This window comes from Onychomys torridus, chromosome 17 (genome assembly GCF_903995425.1).
Source record: "Onychomys torridus chromosome 17, mOncTor1.1, whole genome shotgun sequence".
Classification (NCBI taxonomy): domain Eukaryota; kingdom Metazoa; phylum Chordata; class Mammalia; order Rodentia; family Cricetidae; genus Onychomys; species Onychomys torridus.
The window spans coordinates 41,286,838-41,309,902 of NC_050459.1; the positions used below are offsets into that span (position 1 = coordinate 41,286,838).

At 45.1% G+C, this 23,065-nt stretch overlaps 1 protein-coding gene across 1 annotated transcript in view; it reads right to left on the reverse strand.

The window, feature by feature from the left end:
- Wwc2 (WW and C2 domain containing 2) overlaps positions 1 to 23,065 on the reverse strand; it is a 177,945-nt gene that overhangs the window by 69,991 nt on the left and 84,889 nt on the right. The window contains exons 3-5 of the mRNA XM_036166553.1: positions 13,977 to 14,180; positions 12,769 to 12,845; positions 1,990 to 2,069 (exon numbers count right to left, since the gene is read on the reverse strand). Coding sequence (XP_036022446.1) covers positions 1,990 to 2,069; positions 12,769 to 12,845; positions 13,977 to 14,180 — 361 coding nt within the window. The remainder of the gene's footprint in view (positions 1 to 1,989; positions 2,070 to 12,768; positions 12,846 to 13,976; positions 14,181 to 23,065) is intronic.

A 23,065-nucleotide genomic window follows, 5' to 3' on the forward strand; every position in this document is an offset into this window, starting at 1 on the left:
AAATCTCACATCATAATTCAAGATTCGGCAAAAATATCCCTGTCTATGGTGAAGAAGTGAAATGTTCCAGGAACCTGTCACAGCCACAGCAAACAAACAGTCTTCCATGGAGTTAGCCGTGAGGTTTGTTTTTAAAGTCTGGTCTCAGGTCCCAGCAGCTATCGGTCAGTGTTTTAGTGGGAGGGGACAACAGCTGAGGAAAAGTCTGCTTTGTCTATACCTAAGAGCTACAGGAGCGGTCTCTGTCCTTAGATAGTGTATCTTTCTGTTCTTGGTTCATTCCGAGAGGAAGCCGGATTTCTACACAGATGTCCATTGTTTTCCCGCGGAATGTCACTGACAAGCTCTTAGACATGCCTTAGATTCCCGTACAAAGTGTTTGCAAGCAAACTGCTCTAAACAATGGAGTGCTGTCACATCAACACAACAAAAACCAGCAAGTTTGGCTAACCTTCACCCTTGGGTGGTGACAAGGCTTATAATTTCATGTGTCTTAAAATGTCTACCATCTGGCTAAAAATTTTATGGCAATCTTTAAAAGTTTGTCTGATTGATTGCCTCTTGCCCACAAAGCCTTGCTTTATGCTGATACACAATTACTAAACAACACATCTAGGTCATTCTAGCCTGCAGCCAGCTGAGGCCGCTGCAAGTCTAAATTGCAGACTTCCCGAGAGACCATCAAATGCTCCTGGCAATGGAGGCCTAAAGCAGGTATCTTCAGACTTCCTCGGGTATCAGTCAGGTTTGAGAAGCACTCAGGCGAATGGACCTACAAGGGTGTCAGTGCCCCGAATCTATGAGGCAAGACGGCTGAATCATAACAACAGACGTCTGAGAAAACAGTCATGTGTCTGACGGCCGGTCAAGAGTAGTGGGTGGGCATCACAAGATACAAGTCACCATTCAGTACAAAGAACAATCAGCTCGTGTCAGGCCAGCGATATTCATGAGCCTTAATGGGGATAATGCCTTGGACGGCACCAGATTTCCTAAGAACAGAAGGCGGACTAGGATTTCACAGGCAAAAGGAACGGAGCCGGGTACTTCCCAGAGAGGTGGTTCCCGTGTTAGCCTGGCACTGCTAACACACTGCTGAGGAAGCTGCTGGGAAGAACGTGAAACCTATCCGAACATGAAACTGGCCAGGAAAATCCCTAGGAACACTGCCCTGTAGCTGATGGCACCCAGCCCTGCCCAGGCAGAAGGACATACAAAGCAGCTGAATGCTGGTATAGGACAGCTTTGGTGCTCTCTGTGGACCTAGAGTTCTGAAAACCACAGGTGTCTTCCTCTCCAGGAGATATCTATGCACTGGGGACTGAGGGAGACAAAGGTCTCAGGTGAGCCTCGTACCGTTGGTTAAGCATTAGCCCCATCAGTAGAGGACAGGGGCTTCTCTAGCCTGGGAACAGCGGAGGCGTGGGTTCTCCCAGAACTGGCCCATCTTAACCCTACCCCAGGGGCCGGCCAGCATTTGGAACTGGAGTGCAGAACACCAGAGAAAACGTGGTAAACGAGGAAAAGCAGGTTCCTCTGCAGTGCCCAGCTTGCCCTGACTCCCTTGAGATGGGTCAAGCCGGACTCCACATGGTCTCCGGGACAGACAGAAAGGTGGACAGTATCCCAGGGGGAGCTCAGAGCCTCTCCAGTCCAGCTCACCCAGTCCAGCCATCGAGGCAGACCCATACCACAATCTGAGAGGAGGCCGGCAGTGGTCCAGGACACAAAGTGAAATTTTTCACTTCGGTTTCTAGGGTTCATCTTCAATGATTAAGACAAAGCTGAGATCTTTTCAAAGGGTATCGATTTTTTTTCTAAGTATTTTTCTAAGCTGATTGCTTTTGGACTTTTGGCACAGAGCTTTAAGCCTTTTACTTTCTATGTTTCTTTGAGAAATCTCTTATGTAATTGGTATATCTATTTTTTTTTTTTTAATTAGGGAGCTTTGACTTGCTGAGAAGTCAATTTTAGTATTTTAATACTCACTGTTGAAGTGTTTCAAAACCTTGCTCTTTATAGAGAAGTTCTTGCTTCATCTGGGAGAGTTCTCTCTTCAGCTTCTTAACCTTTCATGAGAAATCAGGGTGCCCATTAGTGTTTATATATAAATAATTAGTAACAGCACATTATTTCAGAAGATCATACATGAGTAAGCTAAGAAACATTTTACTACTTCTCCATCACATAAATCCTAGCGGAGGTCCATGAGTTTATTAAATTTATATTTAAATTATCAGTGACGTCACCGTCATGTAGTTAACACTGTGAAGAGCTGGACGGCATCCCGTTCTCTGCTTTGTGGCACAGCCAGTCAGGGTCACATTAGAACCTGTAACCATGCATCTCTAACCTGTGCCTGGACTTCTTCCCTTCCTTCCTTCACTGGGCTCTGGTGGGCCAGCCACACCCTGGTATCTCACGTGTGCCCACTGACACATGCCTCAGGGGCCTCACACGACTATCCCTTTGGTCAAGGCTCTGCCCAAGCCTCTCAAGGTTGTCTCCTCTCCCGTGTCTCTTTGAGTTAGTTCCCATGTCACCGTCTCTATTCCTGAAATATTTATTGACTTTCCACTATGACCTGGTCTGGGCCCGAAGCAGGGACAGACAGACACAACCTCCTACTCTTCCCACCCTCCTGATCCTTACTGAATCCCAGAGCCGGGTACTGTAGAAATACCCAGTGAAATGAATCTTCCTAAACACTGGAGGTTCTGTGCAGGAAAGTTCAGGATATCATGAAGACCATGACGGGTGTGTGGAGCCCAAGTCAGTGTGAGGGATTGGACAGAGGCCGCCTTAGGTGTGAAATGGAGAGAGTTAGTGAGCACTAACTTGGTAGGAAAGGAAGAGTCTCCGAGCAGGACAAGTGCCCAAAACCTAAAGCCAGGGAGGACTTAATTCTCGGGGCCTGAAAGAATGTTGCCAGGCGGTGGCGGCGCACGCCTTTAATCCCAGCACTCAGGAAGCAGAGCCAAGCAGATCTCTGTGAGTTTGAGGCCAGCCTGGTCTACAAAGCGAGTTCCAGGAAAGGTGCAAAGTTACACAGAGAAACCCTGTCTCGAAAAACAAACAAACAAAAAAACAAAACAAAACAAAAAAACAAAAACAACAACAACAACAAAAAAAAAAAAAAACAAGAAAAGAATGCTCCTGTGGCTGGGTCACAAAGGAAGAGGACGCTTGGGGCTACAGAGGAAGGTGTGAGACACAGTCTTGGAGCCATGTTGAAGATGATAAGATGCTGAGAGCAGTGAGGACTGTCCTGGGGAGGTGGCTATCCACTCCCAGACGGCTCCCCACAAATCATTTTCTTGATTAATGACTAATTTGGGAGGGTCAGTACCACTCATAGGAAGGTGGTCCTGGGTGGTAGGAGAAACTGGGCTGAGGGAGCCAGGATGAGGGGGGACAGCAGACCAAGAAGAAGCTGTCTCCCTCTATGGTCTCTCCTTCAGTTCTTGCCCGGGGTTTCCTGCCCTGCCTGACTCCCTTCGGCGATGGACTGTGACATGGAAGTGTAAGGCAAAGAAGTCTTTTCTTCCCCAAGTTGCTTTGGGTTATGGTGTTTTATCACCCCAATAGGAAGCACATTAACACAAGAATCGGAGGGATTTGAAAGCAAGGCCTGCTTTATGAGTTTAAAGGACACTTTGGTGGCTGTACTGGTAGGACGAGCAGGGCCTGTGGTGCCTGCGCTGTGGGCCAGGATGTAGACAAGTGCTTCACAGGAGAGCTCAGAAGAGGCAGAAATCCAGGGGACTGGGTGAGGGAGACAGGAAGCAAAGACCCCTTTCAAGTACCCGGCTTGGCACCCAGTGGGGATGAAAGGACTAAATCTGGGGAAACTTTACGGTCAAGTGGAACATATGAACTTGACATTCAGAAAAGCGTCTGTAGATTAGAGAAAGAAAACAGACCCTCAGAGACGTCTGAGAATACATGAGATCACCCAGACAGTAAGAAACCTCAAATACCTTCATTATTCAGAAATCCCAGAGAAAAGACAGACTAAACTGAAAGAGGGTCAGGCAAAGCAGGAGGAGGAGGAAGAGCACGGTGACGTGAGAGGCAGGTCAGAGAAAAAGGAGGAGGAGCTGTGTAAGTCACGTCTGTGTGTAAAAGCACGGCCCTCTGATTAAAGCAGCTATCCAGTATTTTATGTGTTGGAGTTTAACCTGACGACTCACTTTGTGCCCGCTTATATTTTATCAGGGAAACTAATACAAGTAATTAGATTTCAAGGCTCAATTTGTAACTACAAAGAGAAGTGAGGCCGACGCTATCAGAATCCAGAGGAGAAAGAGCTGAGTTGGGTGGGGACTGTCTGATGGAGGTGGAGGGGCGGTACTGGAATGGAAGACGTAGAAGGGTCGGAAAGACATTCACTATTAGCATGTCAAAGGAACCACGAGCAATCAATAGCTCATTCCCTGTGTACTTGTGGAGCTGACAGCATTTCCTGTACTTTTTGTTAAAAGGACATTTAAAACAACAAAAAAAAAAGTTTATCTAAAAGTCAATAGCAACTTCAAGAGATGGGCTGAAACCCCTTTACCTTCTAAAAGAGAGTCGGTAAGAACTGTTATCAAGACCATGTAGAACTGCTAAATTAAACCAATCAGTATCTCGCACTGACAGAAAAGTCATATTGTACTTAGAATCATTTGGGATAGAATGGCAGGTCAATTTAAATGTCTCGAATATTCCATATCTCAAGGATATCAGCACTCCTCACATTCACTGCAGTAACACTCAGGAGGTGAAAACACTAAATGTCCATCAATAAAGAAAAAGAGGGAACATCTAGACACCCACCATGAAACAGTATTCGGGCTCCCAAAAAAGTCAGAAGATTCTGCAATATGTGTTAACATGGATGGGCCTTGAGGACTTGGCATTAAAAGAAGCCACTCAAAGAAGAATAAGTAGTGCAGGATTCTACTCAGGTGAAGTACTCAAATTAGTCAACCTTATCAGAGGGAGAGTAGCTTCCAGGGGCAGAGGGAGGTCCAGGGAGCTGCTGCTCAGAGGGAGATACATTTCCACTGATACTGTGCACAGGGCACTCACATCAACAGTTCAGCACCACACACTCAATGCCTGTCAGAGCTCACGCTAAATGTTCCTATCACACGTAATAAAAACTGAAATTTTAAAAATCTAAAAGTAACCTCTGACCTTTGGATGTTATTGTGCACTGGATGACAGCGCCAGAGGACGCCAACCTAGCTGCCTTTGTGTTCACATTGTTTAGTTTTCCTAACATCCGCTGTAAGCACAAACCTTCCTTTTGTAGGGAGTCTGGCACACTACCTGAATGATTCTCATTTCCCAAATATCAATTTCAATATAAAATGGGTTATTTCTTAATTATGAAACAATTCACTCCCATTACATCGACAAATGAGAATAGATCTGATTTCCAGCCAGCCATTCTTTCTAATTCTTTAATTTTGAGGAGGGACTTCCGTTATAGCTCACCCACCTTTTTCCACTAGCTATAGGAAGATCACAGTTTTGCTTCTGTGTTCCACTCCAAGCCACCCTCATGTGCAGGGCACAAAATGTAAAAACTCGAGTTTGGAGCACAGCCGGAGGACTAAAGTGGCCTTGGTCTGCATACCTAGGACACTCTCTATGAAGCAATAACAGGCAGCTCTATTATTCTAGGCAGCATGCTAATCACAGCCACCTTCAAGTTTCACAGTTACATATGATATGGACAGAGTTCCACTTCTTACTATCTAGGTGAGGGGGACGGGACCCGAACAGAAAACAGCGGGGAACCTCACAGGGACCAGGGTGGAATTACAGCAAAGTGGCCTGTATGAAACCTATGACCCTTTCTTCCGCTTAGAAGCAGCAATATTCCCTGGCCAAGAACGTTCGACATGGACAGACAGCCCAGAAGCCCAGGGCTGAAGCTTTCCGTATGCCTGAACTTCCTGCAGCGGTAACCACCACCGAATTTTATGTATCCGTTTCCTCGGAATCAAATCTCACCTCCCAGAGTATGAAGTGAGAGGCAAGAGACCCAGGACGTTGGCACATTCCCTGCATTCGCCACTGGCTAAGCTAAAGCAACTGACATTTTAAATTGATTTCAAAGTTATTTCTGAAAACGAGGAAGACACTGTGATCAAATGTCTGTGACTGGGAGCCACAGCACGTCCCCTCACTCTGCACAGTCCTAGTGCACTGTTGTATTTCAAAAGCAGGAGAAGGGAGAGAATGACAAGGAATAAAGGTAAATCCGGGACCTGCAAGCCTCCGAAAGATCAGGAGACGGGCAGGTTTCCCAGGCTCGCCCCTCAGGCGAACCCAGCAGCATTAAAGCTATAATGAGCAAAATGGTATTTTACTAATGAGAACCTTCCCCTTTTGCTGGCTCTGCATTGTCTTGTGGGGAGCTCCTCTATAAGACAGGAAAGGGTAACTGTCAAGCCGCTCCTTCTGGAAATCTCTCTCGACTACTCTCCTACCCTGCGCCAAGTCTGCACCACCCAGCTCATCAACTCCAGATGGCCAGAAGACCAAAGTCATCGATTCTAAACTTTAAAAAAGGAGAGAAAGAAAAGAAGGAAGAAATCAGAACCCCAGATGCTGTGAGGACCATTTGTGATGACTAATCAATGGATTTTTGTCATAAGAACAAGAGGGTTGAATGAAATATTTTTTAAACTCCAATAACAATTTTTAAAAAGCCAACGAGAAAAAGTATATTAACATCTATGAGATATACTGACCGAAGATAAAAATAATAGAGAATAATGAAAAATTCTCTACAAACACATAAAATTAAGCAGTGAGTTATCAGATAACAATTCCACTCTGAGCAAATATCCAGAGAAATGAAAAGGCATACATGTATGTTCACAGCCTCACAGATGTGGCGACAACTGCCACTCAAACAGTCGCTGACTGACGGAAGGACATGAACAGCATGCTCCTCGACACTAGGAAGGACTGCTGTCTTGACATACGCTACCACCACACAGAGGGACCTGCAGACATTACAGAAACAAAGAAGCCAACTAGAGGAGACAGAGATTTAGTCCGTTAGCATCATGACATAGAGCATGGCATAAGGTGGCGTGGCATAAGGCAGGCATGGTGTTGGAAGTTGCTCAAAGTTCCACACTTGATCCGTAGGCAGCGAGAGAAGAACTGGGCTTGGCATGGGCTTTTGAAACCTCAAAGGCCACCCTCCATGACTCAGCTCCTCCAACAAGGCCACACCCCCTGATCCTTCTCACACAGTGCTACTCCCTGATGACTAAGCACTCAACCACATGAGCCTATGGGAGCCATTCTTACACCACCACACTGACATCTGTGTGAAACAGTCACATCACACAAGTCTGGGGAGGCAGAGAGAAACAGTTAAAGTCTGGGACTCGGGTGATTGGAGAAGAGAGGTGTGTGGAACGAGGAGTCACTGTTAATGGGGACACATTTCTTTTCAGGGGTTCATAAAGACAAATACTACATGTTCTGGCCCCTCTACAGAACTTAGCTTTTTTCGTTTGTTTGTTTTTTGTTTTTTCAAGATAGGGTTTCTCTGTGTAGTTTTGGTGCCTGTCCTGGATCTCACTCTGTAGACCAGGCTGGCCTCGAACTCACAGAGATCTGCCTGGCTCTGCCTCCGGAGTGCTGGGATTAAAGGCGTGTGCCACCACCGCCCGGGGCCAGAGCCTAGCTTTCAATGTGTACATAAGTGAGGGCCTATATGTCATGAAACTAGACAAGGAACTATGAGATGGGAAATGTAACAGAATATAAATGATATAGAACCAGACAAAAGGATCAGATGGTACAGGGAAAGGATAAGAAAAGAAGGGAGGGAGGGAGAGAGGGAGGGAGGGAGGGAGGAGGGAGGGGAGGCAACAGAAACAAAGTATGCTTCAAAGTGCCATAACAGAACTCAATGCCTTGCTAATTAAAAATAATGTTTAATTAAAAATGAGAAAAGGAATAGAAATGTTGGAGCGTGTGATAGAAATATAAAAGATAATTAGACTGCTCTCCCTTATCTATGAAAGGAGCCTAATCTTTCCTAAAAATGCATTTTAATCTAGGATCAGGAGGCAGAAGCAGGTAGACCTCTAGGAACACAAGGCCAGCCTGGTCTGCAGGGCAAGTTCCAGGTCAGCCAGTGATAAACAGTGAGACACTGTTTCAAAACCAGGGAAAAAACTAAAGTTTTTAAAAGTACTCCATTCATCCTCTGGGAATTTATACAGGCATGCAATGTGTTTCCAGCATATTCCCTCCTAATCCCAATGAAGTGGTTTTTTCATCTAGACAATTCCCTTTAGTCTGCTTTAAATTTCCTTTTCCTGTTCTGGCTGGCTGTTTGTCCAGGCTTCATCAAACCATCTAAACTGATCATTTACGAATGTATTTGCCAATGCTGTATATACGTCTAACATAGGAAGACACTATTTTCTTCCCTAGAGAAGTCAACTGCGTTTAACTGTGTAAAATGCTCTGATCACAGTAGAAATCGGAGTGTTTGAAAGTCAGGAGAAGCGAGTGACTTACATGAGTGAGAAGAATCTACAAATCTCTCAACAACACAATGTCAAGGAAGGGGTTCATTTGCATGTATTATTTACCCTGCGGTACAGAGTCTTTAAAAATTAGGCAAAGAGGTCAAAATCATTAGAGAAAAACAGAAATAAAATACCATTAAATGCATGGAATGATTGTTATATCTTTTCAAGGCCTGACACTGATTTTTTTGAGGGGAAAAAAGGGGCACAAATGTGCTATGAAATCACCTTGAAGTTACTAGCAGGGCATGAGTAGAGATAGATCTTATACAGGACAGCCTTCTCTCAATTACTCATTTGGTTTCCTCTTTTTCTTAGCCATATAATTCTTAATTTCATTCAAAACCACTAAGAAAGTTGTACTGTATTCTTTAGCCAAACACCAACTATTGATAAACAAATCATTCTAAATATTTGAAGAATAAAACATCTAATGCAAATGCTGGGGTTACAAAATAGCACTGGTCACTCCTGCATCTTGGAAGTAAGATCAGCACCATCTGGAAATCAGAATGTAAGGTGTGGTGTGTGTGTGGTGTGGTGTGTGTGTGGTGATCTAATAGGATTGGCTAGGCTGGCTCTGGAGCCCAACCAGGCTGGGATCACAGGCATGTACCACTTTAAGCTCAAGTTTATACAAAATGCAAATACAAAGATCTTTCGTGTATAGTGAAAAGTCAATCCTTATTTGTACTAATTCATATTATATGGCATTTTTTTTTTATTTCAAGCACATTGATATAATTTTTATATTATTTAGAACATTGCTTAAAGCACAATATTTTACATTAATTATTGCAACTCTATTCCCAATTACAAATCAAACCTTAAATTTAATTGCACAGAAGACTCCAGAGATACAGTTGTCACGAGTCCTCAGTCACGCTGGGCTGGGCTTTTCTGTGATACATCTATCTAAGGTGTATCATACTTCAGTAAGTAACCCTTTACCCATGTTCCTACTACATGACCCTAGTAACCCTCCTATATTACCAAGATGGACCAAGGAAGGGTAGTTTCTTTGACCTACTGATGTCCTATCTGGAGTGGATAGGTATCTGTACATCTCCCCAGGAAAAGTTCCAGCTGTCAGAGTTCTAAACAGCTCCAGGTGTCCAGGACACCTTCAGGCCAGAGCTATTCTGAGCAGCTTGAGGTGCCTGGGATATCTCATCCTCCAGGGCTGAACTGCCTCCTTGCAGCTTCAGCTGTCAGAGCTGTCCTAAGCAGCTCAAGGGGTTGCCTGATGCCCCAGGTAGTCAGGACAACTTTTCCAGAGTTGCAAAACTCATGTTTTGGTGCCAAAATCCGGGACCAAAGCCACAGAGTTCCAACAAATTTTCTTACAGTAACTTCGTAATATTGCTCAATCAAAGCAATGAAGTATGTAACTAGTGCTTGTTTATACCTAAAAACTGTGTGACTTAAAATGCAGGTGGGTGTCCACAGCTATGTAATTAGTTCCTTCATCAATTACCACCCTCAGACATCAACTTACAAGGAGCTTGTGTGATCCCAGAGACTATAATGACACCCATCCCCTTCCCCAAGGGCTACCCAGCCACGAGTTTGCAGAGCCAATGTGCTCAAAGTAGCTCCAGCATCACAGCAGCAGCAGAGTCAGGAGCCTGCCTGCTTCTAAAAAGCATTTTCAACTGTCCATCTATCTAAGGACAGAAATAAGGGCACGGTGGGAGAATGTCTCACATCCTCCTCTACACAGACGCACCTTCCCAAGATGGGCATCTCTCCAGCTTACCATTAGTCACAAGGTGGCAGAACAGGTATAATATATAATGCCCCTAATTAAGACCAGAAATCCTGGCACAGTGTTGTCAAAGACTCATTGGGAAATGGGTCTGGGATGTGACCACATGGGGGTGTCCTGAGGTCCCTGATTGATAGGACCCTCTTACTGGTTATTTGTATGAGGGACCTTAACATGGTTTTACCTTTAACCCCCTCCCAAATCGGGCTCCAGATACACAGAATGATGGATACAGTAGTCTGCTGTGACTATGACTGTGTCACTAAAGATGATTATGAAAAATGGTTAATGTTTCACAGGACAGTAGCAACTTCTGGAAAAATCACAATGAAGTGGTGGTAGAGTTTGGGAAGAGCGAGTTTGAACAGAAATGCCTTCATTTCCACCTTCTCAAAGTGAGTTATCTAACAATAAGAAGTAAATCACAGTAACCTACAGACACGGCACAAAGGAGGTGAGCCCACTGCACAGTAGTCTTGAGAAATATAGACAACTTCACAGACTTGAGGGTCCACGATGCCCTGAAGATGACTTACTACAAGGTGGCACAGACCACTTCTACACATGATTTTATAAATTTAATGAAGAGAATCCAGAGTTCCATAAACGGATTTTGAGTTTGGGCTTCGCTTCGGGGGTTTGTTGTCTGCTTTGTCCTGGAGTCTGAACTTTGGGCCCTAGCTCTACCGCTGAGCTACACCCTCAGCCCACACTGGAACCCACAAGTGAACTTTTTTCATTTTTTTTTTTTCTGAGAACCACTAAGTAAACTGTAAGGAAAACAAAACCAGACCATCTATCTGAAGATGCTGGAGAACCACTAAGCCCACAGAACTATGTTAAAGGCCCAAAAGATAAAGGGAGGGCAGCCATGAGCCACATGTGGCGCTCTTCCCTAAGGACCCTGCTATGCAGAAAGCAGAGCAGCTGAAATACCCAATAGGGCTCCGGATACACAGAATGATGACTAGGCAGGCCCACAGTTTAGGGGAGAGGCTGGGAATACCCAATTGGGCTCCAGATACACAGAATGATGGGTAGTGAGGCCCACAGTTTAGGGGAGAGGCTGGGAATACCCAATTGGGCTCCAGATACACAGAATGATGGGTAGTGAGGCCCACACAGCTTAGGGGAGAGGCTGGGAGTTCAGTCTCAATGGAGCTGATGGGGTTGGTTGGGGAGTGGGGGGGAATGCTTCCATGAGCTCATGGGTAGCTCTGAGAGCTTTGCCCTAAGAAATGGGAGTAAACTGGAGATAGACCCACCCTAAGAAAGGGCCTGAGACTGGATTTCAGTCATTTCCAATTCTCCTTTGATTTAAACCATCTGCTCCCGACCCAAATGCCTAAAGAAACAAAGTTAAGTGCTCTGAAAAATGCAAGATCGCCCAAAGCTTAAAATTATCTTTGTACTACTACACACATACTATATGGCCCTGGATAAATCAAGACTTGGAAATGTAAAGTACTATGGCTACTTGGTCAAAAATATACATATGAATGTGCAGTTTGTGGGCAAGGAACTGAAACCAAATGAATAAATAAAACCACTGAGAAAGAAACAGCAAGTAGAACTGACTGAAATAAGTAGCAATGGTGAAAATATCTAGTTGTTTGGAAATGAAGCAATATGCTCTATGATTTCTCAGAAAGGGATTTAGAGCACATGACAGTAAAGATTCAAAATTCAAAACCTATGGAATGTAAGTAAAAATCGTAGGTATTAAAGTGACTTAGAGCCTTAATGCAAATGTTTGGAAGCAAGAATGGTTAAGACTTGGGCGATAGCCACCAAAAAACAAGAGGTGGGTTGGTGTGTTTTGAGGCAGAATGCTAGACAAACACTCAACCAACTCAGCTGGTCCCACTAACAGATGTGTTCATTTTTTGACATACCAATTCCCCTCTTGTATCAAAAATGTGTACATGCAGCCAGGTGGTGGCAGCGACCCATGCCTTTAATCTCAGCACTCATGAGGCAGAGTCAGGCGGATCTCTGTGAGTTGGAGGCCAGCCTGGTTTACAAAGTGAGATCCAGGGCAGGCAACGAAACTACAGAGAAACAGAAACCCTGTTATGAAAACAAGAGAGAGAGAGAGAGAGAGAGAGAGAGAGAGAGAGAGAGAGAGAGAGAGAGAGAAGCCAACAATTGCAACAAAGATAATCCCAGTCGATGGCCACGCTACCTGAAGGTACCCGATCTCATTTTATCTCTGACGCTAGCTAAGCAGGGTCAGGCCTGGTTAGTACTTGGATGGGAGACAAAAGCAATCCCAACCATCCTTCAAACAAAGGAGAAAGACCATCCAGCAGTGTGGAGTGGAGAAGTTTCCTAACCCTAACACCTTAGAGGCAGAGAGGGGAGGCGAGCACCCATGCTTCCTCCACGGCCTGAGCTGTGCATTTGTTCAATGAAGAATCACAAAGAAAACAATCTTACCCTTAATCGCGTGGTGGAGATCTCAGCTTTTAAAATATCAGGATCATACTTAGTGCTAGATGAAGACCCTGAGAAGACTTTAAAAAGAGAAAAAAAAAATTACTTATCAGTTGCAATAATTGTAAGCTTGGAATTTACTGATTTTAAAAGTAAGGTTTATGGGCAGGCCCCAGTATTCCAGGCCAGCCCTCCCTCTATCCCAGTTAGATGGGAGGCTGAAGGGAGAAAGATTGCAAAATCAAGTGTTCTTGGACTAAAGGACGAGCTGAAGGACAGCTTAAAGAACTTAGTGAGATCCTGTCTCATAATAAAGAGGTTTGGAGACAAAGTTCAGTGGTCCAGCACAAGCCTAGCATGCATGAGGCCCTTCCTGGTCCCCGTAACACACCAACACACACAGAGCCAAGACTTAATGTTCTTTTGTAGAAAAGGTTTTTGGTTTTTCTTTTAGGAGATAGGTTCTTATACTGATTTCAAGCCTATGCAGCCCAGGCAAGCCTCACAGTTGCAGGGATTCTCCTGCCTCAGCCTTCCAAGTGCAAGAATTACAGGCATGAACCACCAGACATGGTTCTTCAAGCCTTTATCATATTAAAACAAAATAAAACAAAACCTCAGGATACAAAATACGGAAAGAAACTTGCCCTGGGTCCTTAAAGAGTTCTGCTGGGCAGCTCCTTAGGGGGCTACGTCATAGCTGTTTTTTAAAATAAGGTCAGCTCCAGATGACTGACACATGAGTACAGATGGAGGGGGTTGAGCTCCAAGAGCCTCAGTGCCTCCCTGGGAACAACAGTGAGCAGCAGTCACCTTGAAAAGGCTCACATTGGGGCTGCAGAGTGCTTGCTGCTCTTCCCGAGGACCTGAGTTCAGTTCCGAGCACCCACACTGGGCAGCTCACAACTCTGTGGCTCTAGCTCTTGGGGATCAGAAGCCTCTGGCCTCCTTTCCTTGTTCTGACAGAGATTTACTCAACCAAAAGGCAACCAGGTATAAGCAACTGGAGAAACAGAAGCTCGATGCCCAAATGGGGAGACCTGTACCTCAAAGAGGGGATGGGGCATTTCTCGAGTAATCTGCTGGGAACCCCTCCTTCCTCGTGGCTTGGAAAGGGGCTCAGAATTTAACTTGACAGAAGTGTGTGTGACCTTCACCTCTCTACAATCTCATCTTCCATTCTGGAGTGTGACCAGCCACGCAGTACTCACGGCTTGTGCGAGAACTTGACTTTTCCTTGTAGGCGTCATTTAAGCGGACATACTCATCGAGGGCCAGGGCCAGCCTCTGTTCCTTCACGTGGTACAGCTCCTTCTGTGTCCTGAGTGCATCCTGGGCCACGGAGAGATAGTCCTTGAGCATCCTCTCCTGCTCACCCCGCCACTGTTTTCTCGGATCTTCAATCTGTGTGGTTTCTGAAAAGAGAGTAGGTGGGAGTCTGTGGTGGGATTTGATTATGTTTGTGGGATTATTAATTGAGGGATTAGCTCATTTAAATTCTTGTTTTCTCTGAAGCATCTACCAGAAACTTCTACAGCCTGACTTGTCTAACATTTGGATATGGAGTTATTCTATTTACTCCAAAACCAGCCCGAGCCCTTTCTTTGCACACGTTGACAGCAATGTACCTAACTATAGGTCCTTCACACATGTCATCCATCGGTCATCCTTTTGAGAACCCTTGGGCTCCCCAATACCCAGGAAACAAGAGCTACATCACCATCAGCATCCAGGGCCATGGATACTCTGAGCCAAATGGACTTTTGAAGGGCCACACTTCCACTGACTTACCACAGGACTCCTCTTACCTAGAACATCAGCATTACGCATGACCTGGTCCATGGACCATCACTGGCCCCAGAGTCACTTCATACCCACAGCAATGAAGATGAAAATCAAGAGAACATTTAAGTCTTCATAGCAGTTTTAGTCAGTTATTATATATCTGTTGAATCTATAAATATCGGAGCTTTATTTCTTTATGGGCATTTCATTTTTCTATGAATTCATTTTTATTTTATCAAAAATATCAACCACTCTGTGGTAGATTAGAAAAATTTAAAACAATTAAAAACCAAGGCCACCTTGCTCTTGCTCTAAGGAGAAAGTCCCTTAGTGACTGTGAAAGTCTCCAAATCAATTATAACCCCTGCCAACAGAAGACGGGCCCTGGGACTCCTCACCCTAACCATTTTATTTTATAACAAATGCATTGGCCACACACTGGGGCAAGGAGCCGCCATGTACTGGTGTCTTACTTGGGGTAAATGGTGGTTACAAGGCAAAGTGCAGGGGTTGTGAATCTACAAGGATGCTAGTACAGTTGGCTGAGAGATCTTTGTACTGACAAGTCACAAAAGAATACACACTTTTGGCCAGAGAGTAGGTGAAGAGGCAACTTACTTACTCAGGAACTATGAGACTGTGTATTGGCGGAAATATCTGCATACAAATATTCATTAGCAGCATTATTCACAGTACACAAATATTTAAATCTTGGTATATCCATACAATAAATACTTCTTGGAAAGAAAAAGAAAGACAGACAATATTCAGGTTTGCATCAGATCCCAGACAATAGTTATTTATATGAAATCCCGGTCAAGGGCAAATCAAACCCAATGGCAGAAAAGTGACCAATGGCTGCCTGTGAAGTACTCACTAGTGTGGAGGGCAAATGTCCTTTTTGAGGGGACAGAAACATTCCATATCTAGGTTATTACAAAGGTTATGTGGTAGGTATATGCCTGTCAAAGCTCATGAGCTGTACAATGAGAACAGATACAACTCATTGTAGGTTACACCTTAATAAAGTTGGCTTAAGGGTTTATGAGTGCAGCTCACTGATAGAGTGCCACACACACACACACACACACACACACACACACACACACACACACACTCCTCCCCCAGCAGTGCAAAAGAAAAAGCTACTTTTAAAACATAAAATTTAAAGTTGATTACATTATACTTTTAAAAACTCAGATAAATGACTACCACACTAAGGAGATGTTGGGCTGGAAAAATGGTTCAGTGGTTCAAAACACTTATTGCTCTTCCAGAGGACCTCGGTTCAATTCCCAGCACCCACATGGTGGCTCACAATCATCTGTAGCTCCAGTTCTGGAGGATCTCATGCCCTCTTTTGATCTGGGCACCAGGCACGCACGTGGTGCACATGCACACACATATACACACAGTGCACTGGAGTAGGGGGCTACTGGAGCCCCGCCCTGAAGCCCCGCCCCTAGTGAGGCAGCTGTAACTGATATACCTGCCTACGACCTTGAGGTACATGCCCCTGGGGTGTGGTCGAGGGGACCCTTAAGATCGGGGATGCAAGAACTCATTCCTTTTTCTGCTACCTCGTGGTTTTGGAATGGACCAGGGCAGACCTCACCAGAGAACAGTGTTGGGCCGTGTCTCACCCTTCCCAAGATCCCGAGACAAATTCCTTTATTCTGTCTTGTGAATTAACCCCCAGATAAATTCCTTTGTTCATTAAACAGACTCCGTGGATTGCTGGCGATACAATCCCATTAGTGCAAAGACAGACAGGCAGACAGACGGACAGACAGACAGACAGACAGACACACACACACACACATACACACAGGCAAACACTCATACATAAATTTTAAAACTTTAAGAGAGAACTGAGGAGGTCTATGTTGGCCCATGGAACTGACTTTTCAGAGGCCAGACTGTCCTGGGAATGTGTGACCTGACCTCCGGGTATAAAGCATGATATTAAACTGACACAGTTTGGCCAGGGAAGGCTGGGTCCTCTTGGGGCTAAGAGAGGCCCTGGGTGATTCACAAAATGGTCTAGTTCAGTAGAACACTAACCACTGCCTCAGACCTATAGTTCTGGCTTCACAGTCACTGGCTACTAAAAGCTGAGCTTTCTCCAAAGCACCATTTTTGAAATACTCATTTTAAAGATATAAATATTTAAATACACAAAAGATAAACATCTCATGTAATTACTTATTGGGAGTAAACACATGCTATGGCCTCTGTCTCAACAGGAGCTGTCCTGAATGGGAAGACCTTCCACATCAGAATCTTCAAGGGCAAAACAGCATGGCACCGCCATCTAGGGAATATGGAAGATGTGCAGAGATCATCGAATAAGGGCCTAAAGTGCTCGGTTGTCTATTTATATATTCCCTGCAACACCAGCCTTTAATATTCTAATAGTGTTCAGATTAATTTCCAGGAGTCACACACATGACTGCACTCTGGCTCAAAGGGCAGACACTTCACATGACAAATAGGGAGTTATGGGCCTCAAGTTTTCTCAGGCTAGAGAGGGCAGCACTTCTGGATTGGGCTGCACTGTCCTTCTCTCTCTACTTCCACTCCTACCACCGGAAGGAAGCCAGCTGCCGTGGTGTGAGGTGCCCAGCAGAGACGCTCCCCTGACTGTGAGGAGGCCTGTGGAGAAGGTCACTGATGGTGAGGAGGCCTGTGGAGAAGCTCACTGATGGTGGGGAGGCCTGTGGAGAAGCTCACTGATGGTGGGGAGGCCTGTGGAGAAGCTCACTGATGGTGGGGAGGCCTGTGGAGAAGCTCACTGACGGTGGGGAGGCCTGTGGAGAAGCTCACTGATGGTGAGGCCTGTGGAGAAGCTCACTGACGGTGGGGAGGCCTGTGGAGAAGCTCACTGATGGTGAGGCCTGTGGAGAAGCTCACTGACGGTGGGGAGGCCTGTGGAGAAGCTCACTGATGGTGAGGCCTGTGGAGAAGCTCACTGATGGTGAGGAGGCCTGTGGAGAAGGTCACTGATGGTGGGGAGGCCTGTGGAGAAGCTCACTGACTGTGAGGAGGCCTGTGGAGAAGCTCACTGATGGTGAGGCCTGTGGAGAAGCTCACTGATGGTGAGGAGGCCTGTGGAGAAGGTCACTGATGGTGAGGCCTGTGGAGAAGCTCACTGATGGTGAGGAGGCCTGTGGAGAAGCTCACTGACTGTGAGGAGGCCTGTGGAGAAGCTCACTGACTGTGAGGAGGCCTGTGGAGAAGCTCACTGATGGTGAGGCCTGTGGAGAAGGTCACCCTGACTGTGAGGAGGCCTGTGGAGAAGGTCACCCTGACTGTGAGGAGGCCTGTGGAGAAGGTCACCCTGACTGTGAGGAGGCCTGTGGAGAAGGTCACCCTGACTGTGAGGAGGCCTGTGGAGAAGGTCACTGACTGTGAGGAGGCCTGTGCCCAGCCACACAAAGGCACACTACCAAGAACCACGAGTTTGAGCAGTCTTCTCGAGCAGAGCAAGATGACTGCAGCCAGGACAGCTAAGCCGTACCTGCTTCAAGGCCCACAGAAATTGTAAGACAACCAACATTAGTAATTTGTCACGCCGAGACGTGTAAGTATTAACCAATCAAGTAAAGAGATGCAAACACATGGATGGGTTTAGTTAGAACAGTAAGCAAGCATCCCTCAGGTCCAGCTAGGTATATTTGTCCCCTTGTTTGGGAAGTGGTGTACTTAAATAGATATCTGTCAACAGCTAACAGGCCTCAAAATCCTGCTACATCATTAACACTCAGATTAATGAATTAAAACAACACTAAAGATGGTAGCGAACTATTAGTATTTTGTGCGATAATAATAAATGTATTTTGGATGAGTCTGAAGAAACCCCCGAGTAGACTGGTTTGGATTTGTTTACAAGAGAGGCAGGAAACATTTATATTTCTGAAATATTGCACAATTCAAATATAAACCACAAAGAGAACTCCCAAAGGCATCTTCGAAGGTTTCATAAAGCAAGACTAGGCTCATCTCCATCTGTTATATTTGCTGAATAGATTTGAAAAGAATATTTATTAAATGTAAACACACAAGAAGAGTGTTTTACAAATGTGTTTTTTTTTTTTTTTATTAAGACCTTCTGGCCTTGGGAGATCACTATATCATAATGCAATGTAATTTGCATGCTGTCTGCTATATTAAAGAAGTAATATATTACATACTTTAAAACATTGCATATCTCAAGAGAATTCACATCCCATTAGTTTCATAGATGTGGGACTTTGCAGACAGGGAACACAGAACCTTATCATGGAAGACAACATTATACTTCGGAGACTGGTGTTTCTGTCTATAACACAGATTTCCATTCTTCCTGCTGTGCTCGTAAGAATGAATGAAATAAATATGTACAACTTTTCTTATCTTCCTTTTTATAAAGTCTCTGCAAAATTTATTTGTTGCCTATTTCTTCCACGTGCAATTATTAAGCCCCTACTGGATGCATTAGACAAAATAAGATATTGGAGGAAACCATTATGCACAAAGTAAACAAACAAACAAAAAAAAATCCAAAAAATTTATACCAGAATGAGATACTGTCTTTAGAGAAGGATGGGTAAGTATATAGCAATTTAGAAAGTGCAGGGTTTCTTCTGGTTGAAAAAAGTTTGATGCCAGTGAATCCAGCTGCAGTTAAACGGATACCAAAGAATCCCAGGCAAGCGCACTTCTTCAGGCATCTCCCACAGCCTCGACAGCGTTTCCTGTATTCTTTTACCAGGCTGCGTTCTCCAGCCACCTTGGCTCTACCTATGGTCTTCCTTCTTCCCTCCCCGAAACTCCGCCACAGGCAACCCTTCTCCAGTGAAGTCACGCCTTGAGGATCAGCTAGCGCTCTCTGCAGGTAGCATGGGAGTGCTGCAGAAGGAGGGGTTCCCTCCTGCCCCCGCCCTGTGCAATGGCAAGCCTTCTCAGGCAAAGTGGGAGACTCACCTCGGAAGCCACAGCGTGCCACAGAAGAGTCTACGCAAACGCATGCAAGGATCTTAACTCTATAGAAGACCACCTGGCAGAAATGTGAGGCTCCACTGCCAAAGGGGTGGATATGGTAACCTGGGAACCTTTTGTAATGAAATTTACACACCAAGTGAAAGAAAGAAATTCAGGAAACACCACGGTTGTACTGGAAAGCAGAACAGAGTTTGAAAACTCCAAGTATGAGTATGTTTGTGCCCTGACCGGAAGAGGGTTGAGAAGATGTACATCCGAGAATCAGAAAATTGGTTAACTTTAGCTCTTATATCTCCATTTCCTATTTTTCTGTATTACTTTTACAAGATATATGGTAAGGCTGCGATGGCCGAGTTGAAAATGGGTAGGAAAGCCAAGACACAAATGAGGAAATCGAAGAATGACTTTCCTTTAGTACTCCTAAGAACCCACGTGCGTGTGAGATGATAAAAGGGTAAAAAAAATCCTTTTGTAAGATTTTGGAGACAACACTGATTAGAAGTTTCTCAGAGTTAAAGTTTGATTTTTGATCACAGTGAAGACAACTGGGGAAAAGCAGGCAAGAGAGACATTTGATAGTAATCGCAAAGAAGAACATCATGGCGGATAAAGGCATGATGGCACACACTAAAGAAAGGGGGAGCTCACAACTTTGGGAATGACAAGGTTTAAGGATCTTCAAATGGAATATAAGCTAAACAAATGAGAGAAAAATTAAAAAAAAAATTGAAGGAAAATCTGAAAGTTCAGAAGAATCTACATCAAATCCACATCTAGGTAGGAAAAAAAAAAAAAGAGGCGTTCCTGAATTTGGCAAATATGTGGAATATATAAATGATCATCATTTCAACTTAGCATCTCCTCCCATGCTGCCAATCAGCCATTGGGTCTATCGGCTTCAACCGGGCATTAGCCGCCAATGAGTGAGAAGTGCTTTCAGTACTGACAGCCCTGGGGCTTGTGGGGGTTTGAATGCTAGATCCCCCATGAGTCTCAGGCATTTGGAGACCTGGTCTCCAGTTGTTGTTGACGCTGGGAGAGGCTTAGGAAGTGTGGCCTTGCTGGGGGAAGTGTGTTACCGGGGCAGGCTCAGGGGTTTCAGAGCCACCGGATTGCCAGTCGGCTCTCTCCTGCAGCTTGAGATGTGACACCTCAGTACCCAGCTTCCTTTCCAGCGACATGTCTGCACCTACTTCCTCTGCTCTACCACCACAGACTCTAACCCTCTAGAACTGTAAACCCCAAATCAACTCTTGTATAAGGTGCCTCTGTCTTGGTGTTTAATCAGAGCAACAGACAAGTAATGAATATAGGGCTGTGCGGGCTGAGCCAGAGGCTGGCAGCTTCCGTGCCTGGAGAGCTGGGGGCCAATTATTCCAGGCTTCAGAAGGTACTGAGTATGAGGGTCAGTGCTCTAGGCTTGAACCCCCAATAGCCCCGAACTTAGGAGCTATCTCAGTGTCCGGGGCGGGCGTGGATCGTGAGTTCCCGTCCCTAACTAAGGAGTTACTGACAAGTGGATGCCTGCCAGAGGAGGGAGAGTCGGTTTTCTTTAAGAGTGTGGCCACCGTAGGTGAACCATGCTCTAGTGGATGATCCCGTACCCTTGAATATATGGTCAGCACAAACTGGACTTGATAAGATGTTTTTTAAAAGGCATGAAGTTGGGGGGAGATCTGGGGAAAGTTAGGAGAGGAGAATGAATATGATCAAAATACACTGTATGTATATACGCAGCTCTCAAAGAACTGATAAAAATATAGTAATTTTAAAACGCCCATTCAAGAGAATTCAATACACACACACACACACACACACACACACACACACACACACACACACAAATATATGATTGCCAATATATGAACCCATAGTGGCACAGGGGTGTTTTGTCATAGTTAGGGTTCCTATTGTTGTGACAAAACACCATGACCAAAGATAACTTTAGGAGAAACGGGTTTTGTTTTGTTTTTAATTTCTTCTTACAATTCTCAAGTCATACTTCATCACTTAGGGAAGACAGGACAGAAGTCAAGACACGAACCTGGAGGCAAGATGACGCAGAAGCCATGGATGCTTACTGACTTGCTCTCCACGGCTTACTTAGCCTGTTTTCTTGTACAGCCCAGGGCCACTGGCCCCCTGCCGAAGAAGTGGCACCACCACAGTAAGCCAGGCCCTCCCAGGTCAATCATTAATAAGGAAATGCCCCACAGACTTCCCTACATGTAATCTGACAGCGACATTGCTTAATTGAGGCTCCACATCCCAGATAGCTGTCAAGCTGACAAAAGACCAACCAGGACATGTCTCCAGGCAGGCTAGAAAAGTGAACTCAACAGTCTCTGAGAGCCCCAGTGGGGTGAGACACCAGGCGTGGCACCTTCGTGCAAACAAATGGCTGTGTTCGCTCCAACCAGATCAGTCCTTCAAGCAAATGAAGGATACTATTTACATGAATTATATTTCTTTTGCTGGACCACCCTGGGAATTGCTCTCTGGCTGGCCTGGGGGAACGCTTCACTGAGGCTTGTGACAGAAGAAAAAGATCTAGCCCACACCGTCCCAAACAGTCATGGAGAGAGTAACAGCCGTCTGGAGCCTAAATTGTGCTTCAGCAGCAAGCAGCTGCGGTTACAAAACTACTTCCTCCAGGCAGTCTTGGAGTTCTAAGTGGTCCTCCACTCAGCACAGTTAGCACGTCGGGGAATGGTCTAACTATTTCAGAGAGCCAGATTATCTTAGGTACCCAACAGCTTAGAGGAAAGCTAACCACTAAAAGGCGTGCCTACAATAAAGGTCTATTATCAGCATTATAATGATCTGAACATTTAGCAGGGCTCCGGCAGTATCCAGAAGAGGTAGATCCCAACACATCTGTCTCATTTGTATTAGGTTTTACATGATTATGACAAGTACCAAGAAATCTAACTATCTCCCTGTTTTCTTCCTTCTAAGAAATAGTTTGTCAACTTAGGGGGCTTGGAGGATGCAGATAGAGAAGCAACAGAAAGGCTTGAGAATAATGTGCTCTGTTGAGAGAAAACGATACTGTATAAAGCTTCACACATACCAGAACTTTTCTTCAAATCCCAACAAAACGTGTTACGTAGGAGGCTGTTTCAGAGTACCATGGAGTAAGCACACGCCATCCATCACTCCAGAGATTACAGAGCACAGAATCCACTAGCCAATCAAAGGGAGACTGGGAAAAGCAAGGGGAAGGACCGGGGAGAAAATAAAAACATTATGACAGTAACTTCTGGTTTAGTGTTTGACACCTCTTGTGATTCCCTAGATCTCACAAGATTGCAAATGGACTGGAGAGAACAAACTCCAAAACAAATATCCACATCTTGTCAAGAGTGTGGGGAAGAGGCTGTTGCCAGACAAAGCTCTTGGGGTGGGGGGTGGGGTGGGAGGTGGGGTGCTGGCATCCTAGGTAAACAGCAAAAAGCCTCAGGACTTAGCGACCCACCTGTTCTTGCCTGGTTTCTCTTGCTACGGTAAGATATTGACTAAAGCGACTTGG